The sequence below is a fragment of the Crinia signifera genome, chromosome 11, assembly GCF_055691185.1.
Source record: "Crinia signifera chromosome 11, ASM5569118v1, whole genome shotgun sequence".
In the NCBI taxonomy this organism is placed as follows: domain Eukaryota; kingdom Metazoa; phylum Chordata; class Amphibia; order Anura; family Myobatrachidae; genus Crinia; species Crinia signifera.
In genome coordinates this window covers 70162920-70173201 of record NC_139227.1, presented here as the reverse complement: position 1 = coordinate 70173201, position 10282 = coordinate 70162920, and the positions used below count along the sequence as shown (strand labels likewise).

At 46.5% G+C, this 10282-nt stretch overlaps 1 protein-coding gene across 5 annotated transcripts in view; it reads left to right on the top strand.

The window, feature by feature from the left end:
• The first annotated feature begins 6170 nt into the window (after positions 1-6170).
• The window catches only part of KCNK4 (potassium two pore domain channel subfamily K member 4), a 56631-nt gene continuing 52519 nt past the window's right edge, over positions 6171-10282 (top strand). Inside the window, exon 1 of one of the 5 annotated variants that reach the window (XM_083163818.1) lies at positions 6171-6746. In XM_083163818.1, the coding sequence (XP_083019944.1) occupies position 6746 (1 nt within the window). In that variant the 5' untranslated portion in view covers positions 6171-6745. Of the gene's footprint in view, positions 6747-9122; positions 9143-9169; positions 9610-9774; positions 9976-10282 lie in introns of those variants that run through there. The other 4 variants (XM_083163822.1, XM_083163819.1, XM_083163820.1 and 1 more) reach the window with 4 other exon arrangements.

Sequence of the window (10282 nt, the reverse complement as noted above, 5' to 3'; positions counted from 1 at the left end):
TACAAAGTGCCGTGCCGGCTCAATTCTTATTACTGCTAAACTGCCACTTAACAAAGTATTCAAGCGTGTATTGTTCTATTTATGAATTCTATTATTAAACCTGCACGATTTAATCCTTCCTCCTCTGGTCCGTCTCCGGTTGCTACACACCACACGACTTCATCCAGCCCTTCAGTCGTGACAGTTTGTACTGACCCGATGGAGTCGGGTGAAGAACAGGCTTCCATGGCGGACGCACTTCACAGCATCATGGCTCGTCTGGAGCAAGTGGAGGCTACCCAACGTCAAGTGGCCCAATTCCTTCAGGTCTTGGCTCCGCTCCAGGCGGCTCCCTCAGTTTCTGTGGCTCCAGCTCCAGAGGTTCCAGTCCCTGTTCCTACACCTGGACCAATAGTTCCTCATCACATGCAATTACCAACCCCCAGCAAATATGATGGTTCTCCGAAAGGATGCCGTGGGTTTCTGAACCAATGCGATGTGCATTTCACCTTACAGTCTTCTCACTTTCCTACTTCCAAGGCAAAGGTGGCTTATATTGTGTCTCTCCTAGCAGGGTCAGCTTTGGACTGGGTGTCCCCTCTCTGGGAACGTGCTGATCCCCTGCTCAATGACTATGAAGCTTTTATTACCTCTTTCCGTCACATCTTCGACGAACCTGGCAGAGTGTCGTCTGCCGCTACTGAGATCCTGAGAATTCGCCAGGGCAGTCGCTCAGTGGGACAATATGCTGTGCAGTTCCAGACTCTGGCTTCGGAACTAAAGTGGAACGAAGAGGCTCTCGTCTCCGCCTTCTGGAATGGGCTGGCAGGTCGTATCAAGGACGAGTTAACTACCCGTGACTCTCCTGCTACTTTGGCTGAACTCATCTCCTTGTGCAACAAAGTAGATCTACGGATGCAGGAGCGTCAACTAGAGAGAAATCGCTCCGACCGTCTCCGCCCTCGTCTCACCACCAACGCTGTTCCTGTTCCTAGACCTGGGTCCTCCACAACCACACCACCAGACGAACCCATGCAGATCAACCGCTCTCGGCTTTCCTCTGAAGAAAAATCCCGTAGACGTCGTGAGAATCTTTGCATGTACTGCGGTTCTTTCGTTCATCTGTTGTCTTCCTGCCCACTGCGCCCGGGAAACGACCGCTCCTAACCTCCCCGAGGGAGGCCAGGTTAGGAGTTCTGCTTTCATCTCCCTCTTCAACTGTGCCCACCATTCCCGTTACTCTTGTGTGCCCTCAGGGAAAAATCAAGGTCCAGGCTCTACTAGATTCCGGAGCAGCCGGGAACTTCCTTTCTTCCTCTTTCATTCTTCAACATTCCTTGACGGTGCAACCTTTGGCCCATCCGTTGGCTCTCACTGCAGTAGATGGGAGTCGCATCAGCAGCGGGCAAATCACCCTTCAAACCGATCCAGTGACAGTTCTCGTCGGTGCCTTACATCAAGAGACTCTAGAATTTTTTGTCCTTCCTCAGTCCTCACACCAGGTAGTCCTGGGCCTACCATGGCTTACTAAGCACAACCCTCATATTGATTGGACCAGTATGGAGATCACAGCCTGGGGTACGAACTGCCTAACTACTTGCATGCCTCGTGTCATTCCACTCCATCAAACTAATCCTCAAGAAGTAGGAGGTTCCAGTCTTTCGTCTTCACCAGCTCCACCCTTGTCGTTACCCACACCATATCTTTCTTTTTCTGACGTCTTCAGCAAAGGAGGTGCCGATACCCTGCCGCCTCATCGTTCCTGGGACTGTCCGATAGAGTTGATACCTGGGAAATTCCCACCACGGGGTCGCATCTACCCCTTGTCGTTGCCAGAGACCAAAGTCATGTCTGACTACATTCGAGAGAACTTGGATAAGGGGTTCATTCGCCCGTCCACTTCGCCAGCCGGAGCGGGGTTTTTCTTTGTGAAAAAAAAGGATGGAACCCTCCGCCCGTGTATCGACTACAGGGGCCTGAACGATATCACGATCAAGAACCGCTATCCTTTGCCTCTGATCACTGAATTATTCGACAAAATCCGAGGGGCTTCCATATTTACTAAACTGGATTTAAGAGGGGCGTACAACTTGATCCGTATACGATCTGGAGATGAGTGGAAGACGGCGTTCAACACCCGAGACGGCCACTATGAATACCTGGTGATGCCCTTTGGTCTTTGCAACGCTCCAGCCGTCTTCCAACAATTTGTAAATGACATATTTCGAGATTTATTGTATCATTCCATTGTGGTGTACCTCGATGACATTCTCATCTTCTCATCGAACCTCCATCTCCATCGGCAAACAGTAGCTGAGGTCTTGCGGCGCCTTCGCCAAAATAAATTATTCTGCAAGCTAGACAAGTGCGTCTTTGAGGTTACCTCCATTCCATTCCTTGGCCACATCCTCTCCAGCACTGGGATAGAGATGGATCCAGAGAAAGTAAGAGCCATCTTAGACTGGACAGCGCCCACCACGCTCAAAGGCATCCAGAGGTTCCTGGGCTTTTCAAATTACTATCGTCGTTTCATCCGGAACTTCTCTACCCTTGCTGCACCTCTTACTGCTCTAACCCGTAAGGGTTCTGATCCAAGTCAGTGGTCACCTGAAGCCTCTCAAGCCTTCCAACAACTAAAGGATGCTTTTGTCTCCGCCCCAATCCTTCTCCAGCCAAACCTCGACAAACCCTTTATTCTTGAGGTGGACGCATCCTCAGAGGGGGTAGGGGCAATCTTGTCGCAGAGAGGGGAGGACCAGGTGCTTCATCCCTGTGCCTTCTTTTCCAAGAAGTTTCTTCCAGCGGAGAAGAATTACCCCATTGGAGAGCAGGAGTTACTGGCAGTCAAATCAGCGTTGGAGGAGTGGCGGTACCTCCTGGAGGGGGCACGACATAAAATTACGGTGTACTCCGACCATAAGAACCTCTCATTCCTCAAGCAGGCCCAATGTCTTACAGCTCGTCAAGCCCGCTGGGCCATGTTCTTCGAACGCTTCGATTTTCAAATCAAATTCAGACCCGGGACGATGAATGCCAAGGCCGATGCCCTTTCACGCTCTTTTGAAACTTCCGCTGATCTTGAGACTCCTCCTCGACCCATCCTCGATCCTCTGGTCTTTGCTCAAGTAACAGTCCAGCCTTCACCTCCACCAGGCAAGACCTTCGTTCCTCTCAATCTCCGGAAGAGAGTGCTGTCCTGGGCACACGCTTCCCGTTTCGCAGGGCATACCGGGGCACAGAAGACCTTAATGTTCCTGTTGCGGTCATACTGGTGGCCTACCATCCGTCGCGATGTAAACTCCTTTGTCGCTTCCTGTGTAAAGTGCGCTCAGCATAAGTCCTCCAGAACGTCTCCTGTCGGTCCTCTTCTACCTCTAGCCATACCAACAGAACCATGGTCCCACCTGTCTATGGACTTTATCGGCGAACTTCCTCCCTCCAAAGGGCATACAGTAATTTGGGTGGTGGTCGACCGCTTTTCAAAGATGGTGCACTTCTTCCCATTGAAAGGTCTTCCATCTGCTCCAGTGTTGGCTCAGCTCTTCATTTCCACCATCTTCAAACTCCATGGGTTGCCCAAAGAGATTATTTCTGACCGTGGCGTGCAGTTCGTCGCAAAGTTTTGGAGGGCCCTCTGTTCTGCTGTTCAAGTCAAGCTCAAGTTCTCCACTGCTTTCCACCCACAAACCAACGGGCAGACAGAACGAGTCAACCAAGACTTGGAGGCTTTCATTCGTTTGTTCGTCTCTTCCTCTCAAGACGACTGGGTAGACCTTCTGCCTTGGGCGGAATTTGCGCACAACAATTCTTATCATTCTTCCTCTGGCACCACTCCCTTTTTCACTGTCTTTGGCAAGCATCCCCGATCTCCGGAGTTCTCAGATCTATCATTGTCCGAAGTCCCTGCAGCTGCTTCTTCCCTACAACGGTTTGCAAAGATCTGGTCAGACGTCCATACAGCTCTCCTCAAAGCATCCGCTCGATATAAAAGGATGGCGGACAGGAAAAGAAGAGCGGCTCCTAAGTTGAAGGTCGGAGATCGAGTATGGCTGTCTACCCGCCATATACGCCTTCGGTTACCGTCCATGAAGCTGGCTCCTCGGTTCATCGGGCCGTACCCGATCACTCAGGTGATTAATCCGGTGGCCTACAGACTACAGCTCCCTCCTTCCTTAAAAATATCAAATTCGTTCCATGTGTCTCTTCTGAAACCTTTGCGTTTGAACTTATATCAGAAGAAGGTGCCTAAACCGCCCAAGATTGGCTCGGAAAGAGAAACAGAGTTCGAGGTGAGGCGCATTATCGACTCACGTTGCCGCAATACCCATCTTCAGTATCTGGTAGAGTGGCTTGGATTCGGTCCTGAAGAGAATTCCTGGGTTGATGCTGCAGATCTTCATGCTCCTCGTCTGGTGAGACAGTTCTTTCAAAGAAATCCACACAAGGTGCGTAGGTGCCCTGGGGTCACCCAGAAAGGGGGGGGTACTGTCACACGCAGCCGCGGCGGTGCGCGGCGGGCTTACTACTCACCCGTTCGCGCCCGCCGTCGGCTAGCGTGTAGTGGTCTCCAGGTCAGCGGCAGCAGGCAGCGGCAGTCTGGTGGGCAGCAGGCAGCGTGGGACGCCAGCAAGTGTAGCGGTATGTGCTGTAGGGGCACCGGGAGGCCGGCGTCGCCATATTGATTAAGGGCAAATAGCAGATTGGTCCTTGTCTGAGGTTTCCGCCCATACTGACCTGACAGCCAATGGCAGCCGCCCTCTAGGGATATAGGGGATCTGCCTAGGCCTGTTCAGTGTCAGTACAAAGAGTCTCCAGAGGCGTTCACAGCTCCCAGCTGACTCCGGCTCTCTGACTCACCTCTCCTGACTTGGTGCCTTGCTTCAGTGCTCTGTGTTGGTCTCGATTCAGCTTAACCCCATCGCTGCCAGATCTCTCCACAGTCTGGTCTCTGCCTGCATCCCTGAGCTTCCTGGCCTAAGTTCTTCAAGTCGTCTGCTTCCAAGCAACTTCCCATTCTTCTGTCATCATCCATCTTCTTTCAGTCTTCAAGGATCCCTCATTACCATCAAGTACATTCTCTTTCCGGATTTCTCCATTTCCCAAGACCCCAGCCTGCAGTCCGCAGTGCCTGAACTGTCATTGTTTAAATGAACTTTTTCTTCTTTACAAAGTGCCGTGCCGGCTCAATTCTTATTACTGCTAAACTGCCACTTAACAAAGTATTCAAGCGTGTATTGTTCTATTTATGAATTCTATTATTAAACCTGCACGATTTAATCCTTCCTCCTCTGGTCCGTCTCCGGTTGCTACACACCACACGACTTCATCCAGCCCTTCAGTCGTGACACACTTTTAGTGTTCATTCTAGCACCCGCCAACTTTAAAAATCCACGCAGTTCCTGCACTGATATGCAAACCACACCTGTGCTAGAAACATCACAGCAGACAGCGACACCCCAGCAACACCCCAGGCAGGGAAGAGGAACTGCATGGGTTTTCAACGATGGCGGGTGCTAGAATGAACACTACCTTTGGATTTTGTATGTGAAAACAGCAGCGTTCTATCTTATGCCTACTTTATATGTCTATCACTTTATCTATCTATCTATCTATCTATCTATCTATCTATCTATCTAGTTTATGCCTACTTTATATGTCTATCACTTTTTCTATCAGCAAACTCTATCTATCTTTCTATCTATCTATCTTTCTATCTATCTTTCTATCTATCTATCTATCTATCTATCTATCTATCTATCTATCTATCTATCTATCTATCTATCTAGTTTATGTAAACTCTCACAAGCAGGGCCCTCTCTCCTCATGTACTTTTCTTAGAATATATATATATATCTCTGCTACCCTTATAATTGCTTCAGTGTCCTGTCCCCTGATGTAACTATCCGTATTTACCATGTACTTGTCCAAAATTGTCTTGTGCTGTAATTCGTTATGTGTTTTTGCTCATTTGTGTATTGTTAGGCGCTGCAGAACCCTTGTGGATCCATATAAATAAATGATAATAATAATAATAATAATAATAATAATAATAATAATAATGCCCACTTTATATGTCTATCACTTTTTCTATCAACAAACTAACTCTATCTATCATTTATCTACCTGTCTAAATCTTTCTATTTGTCTACAATTACATGTGTAAATATCCATACATACGTTAAGTACCACATTCCCTGCACCCAGACACAATCTGCTGATAATATGGTTATTGATCGCTATTGATCGTTATCATTTATCTGGAAATGCTGATGGAGCGGGGAAGTGGTTTAACTCTCTAATATCCAGGTAAGAGCTGATGAGGGCAACATCTTGTCTGGGTATCTTGGCAATAAAGAGGGCGAGGAGAGCTGACTTGTGGCTCCAGTATAAAAGTGTCGGTCAGTACACTCACACCACTGCATTATAAGTGGCACAGATGTAGAGAACCGCCACTGGCACTGAGAGGCGGGTAGAAGAGGCATGACAACCCACAGGACATACTCCAATATAAGAGGTTAATGTGCTCTACAGAACACTGACCGCCCAGGGACTAAGTAGCTCTTTATAAATACTCAGAAAACCTCTCAGATGAAAAGTAAAGCAATGTTCTGCAGAGGAAGGAAACGGGTTAAAGCTGGTCTCAGCACTCTGATATTATATAATTTGCTTTGGGTCAGTCTATCTATGCAGAACCTGTGACAGAAGGACCAGGACCATCCCAGAGAGTGCTGAACCTGACAGAGAGACAGCAGAGGATTACAGAACAAGTGAGAATGAGCCACAATCCGTGTCACTCCTCCCACCCCCGCTCACTTTTACCACCTCTCTAATTGATGACCTTTTCCGCTGACTCCTTTTCCTAACATCTTTTTCTTCCTATCAGGCGCTTCACCCTGGTAATGCTGATACCTTCATAGCCTCCACTGGGATCTCTGCCCCCACCCTGTATCACCCCCTGCATCACCTTGTTCTCCCCTATCTGTCTTCTAGTATGTCACTGTCCTTGTCTAATAAGGCTTTACTTTTTGTCATCTTTATGTTCATTTGTGTTCTTTTGTGTAATTGATGATGATGACTTTTTTTTAAATTATGTTCCTTAATAATAAGAGAGGTATTTATCAAAGCTCGGAGAGCATTAAATTGTAAGTTATAAAGTGCCAATCAATCAGCTCCTGTTATTTTTCAAATACATTCTGTAAATTGTAAGATAATTGCTTATTGGCTTCTACATTATCTCTTGCAATTGTCTCTCTTTCGGATTCTTTTTAAATCTGAGGGACAGAGGTATTAAGCCTGGTAAAGTGATAAAGCGGTGATAAAGTGAAGGTCATAGACAGCCAATCAACTCCTGTCATTTTCAAACACAGCTAATTGGTTGGTGCGTTATCACCTGCCGCTTTATCACGTTACCAAGCTTAATACATCTGCCCCTGAGTTATGAGAAAGCAAAAAAAGCAAGTAACGGTGCACCTGAACAAACCATGTTGCATTGAAGGTTGAGGTGATACATATTTTGCATGCTGGGTAAACACCAGCTGCTTTTGCATGCAGCCCACAAAAGCTGGACAACTATTTGTGAATTGGTTTGTTCAGTTTACATCTGCCCCATCTTCAGTGCAATGTTACCTGCAGTGTTTTTCCTTTGCTCTGAACTATCAGCCCCTTAAGCCTCATACACACTAGGCAATGCTGTGAAACATCACTCAGAAAGGGCTTTCTGGGTGATATTGTTCACATTATCGCCTAGTGTGTACACTTAATATCATTAATGGTGCGCGCTCCCGTGCATTGTTAATGACCCCCTCCATTGTCCTGAATGTTCAGACGAGGGAGGTCCTCATTAACAACGGCCATGCTGCAGCCGCACATAGCCCATCTACTGTCACTCCCTTCCAAGCCGGCATTAGCAAGTGTGTAAGCACTTGCCGATGCAGGTACCTCCGCTGGGTCAACTAGTGTAAGGGGGACTAAGTAAAAAACAGACCCGGACCAGACCCCAGAACGCCGGGGTGTTTCTCGTCTGGGGGGATGCCTGTGATAGCTTTCACCAGAGACATGAAGAAGGTAAGATTACAGCCTCCATGTGTGGTCTGCATCGTTCCGGTTTCTGTTACATGCCCAGACCATACAGGGAGGCTTTATTCTCCCCCTCCTCCTCTCCCTCGTGACAGCTGTCACAGGTAGCCCCCCAGACAGGACACCCCCTGGACCGGACACTACAAGCTCTGGAAAGCAGCGTTTGATGTCTGGCCCGGCATTATAGGGTCTTGTCCGGGTCCGGTTTTTACCCATACCCTGTGTAAGGGACTTTACTAATCTCCATTTCTGTTTAAATTATTTAAAAGGGGGTATTTCTGTGACTCCAGAGTGGTTTATTTACTAAGCATCTGATTCTAAAACCCAGCCAGCTGTTCCGATCATGTTTATTTCCAAATGTAAAAAAAAAATCGCAGTGCTTATTGTATGCATGGTTTGCTAGTAAAATCATTGTCCTTTAAACTTTCATGTCTAAACACGATCTGAACTACTGGGTTTTAGAGCCTTAATAAACTCCTGATCCGGATAACTAATCAAGAAAATATGGTGATCGTTATCACTTTTAATTCCAAGATATTGATTGAATTTGGAATAGGCCATAGAATACATGATTTCTATTATATATATATATATATATATATATATATATATATATATATATATATATATATATATACGCGTCTGTTTCGTGCAGGATGTTTGCACAAAATACAATTGCATAATGACCATAATCTGCAGTAGAAACTAATGCAGCATGAAGCTATATTTTGTCAGAAAATGCAGCATTTGATAATTGATACTGTTTTGGTGCTGATATAATGCTACATGCTATTATAACTGCATGGGAACATTTCCTACTGACACTTGTAGTTTGCATTACCTACTGTCACAATGTTTTCGGATATCCCAAGGGGTTAAGTATTGAGGTTAAGTGGTAGGTAATACTGTTAGCGATCTCTATTGATTGTCATCATCCTTTATATGTGTGCTGACAGCGAGCAGGGTGGAAAGTTAACCCTCTAACTGCTAGGGACGTGCTGATCATATAGTGGGAGGGGTTAAGTGACACTGCAGGTCTCCTACAGCAGGCAGCTATAGGGATGCTCCCCTGCATTATGGAAAGAAGGTGGGTGGGGTTATTATGTATGGCTATAAGGCTCTAGCTGGCAGTGGGCAATGCTTGGCAGTGGGTACACTGGGTGATGCTATGTAGATTACAAAGCAAAGGGCTGGGAGCTCTAGAGAAGAGCCAAGCTTTCTGTGCATGTTGTGTTGGTGGTACAAGCGGTAGCATGGTGCCTCTGGCCACAGCAGAAAGGAGAGCTTGTGGGATTCGGAGACATAACTTATAAACTATTGTCTTTGATATGCCCCATGGGGAAAGCGTTAGGCTCTGCATGCTCAGACGGTGGCAGGGTAAAAGGGAATTCTAGTACTTTGCCAGCACAGATAGTAAGGTGATTGGCTTGCACATCTGTGACAGTGAGTTAGATGATGGGGATGCAATGGAAGGGTTAAGCAAGACTCGTCACTACACTAGCAAAATAAGTATCACATGAAAATCTGCAGGATTCTGCTGGGGACCAGTCACTGGTAAGTTTAGATTGGCTGATTAACTGCACTGGTAAGATAAGGGTTAATTAATGGTCTTAACATAAACCTATTTGTATTCCCTTTCAGCATTACTCTCGCTCTCTCTCTCCCTCTCCCTCTCCCATCTACCTTAGTCAGTGCTGTCCTCTCTATTTCTGAAACCTCCAGTATCATCATCTTCCTCTATCTGTTTCGATGCTGAGATGTCTTTAACTCCTTCCTGCACTTATTCACTCCCTCATTCCACGCCCATGCAGTGTGTGGATAGGAGGGATTATTCAGTGTGGGTATCACTCTCCTTTGGGCATCCGAAGCACAGGGTGAGATGCAGGCCCAGCTTGTGAGGGGTTATACTTGTCTGAACGTGTGAGTGTGTAACATGTATGTCTATTACAGTATACAGTATATATATTTTAAATACCTGTGTTAACAAATACCTACACACTTCCTTGTAAGTGAGAAAGCTCAAATCCACTCGCCGAAGAAGCTTACACTCTCTGTACGAATAGTACTGATATTATCAACATACAGTATATGCATGTGTGTATTTTTGTGTGTGTGTGTGTGTGTGTCTGTGTCTGTCTGTTTATCTACCTATCTATCTATCTATCTATCTATCTATCTATCTATCTATATATAATCTATAATGCAAAGAATAATTGTAATATTGATG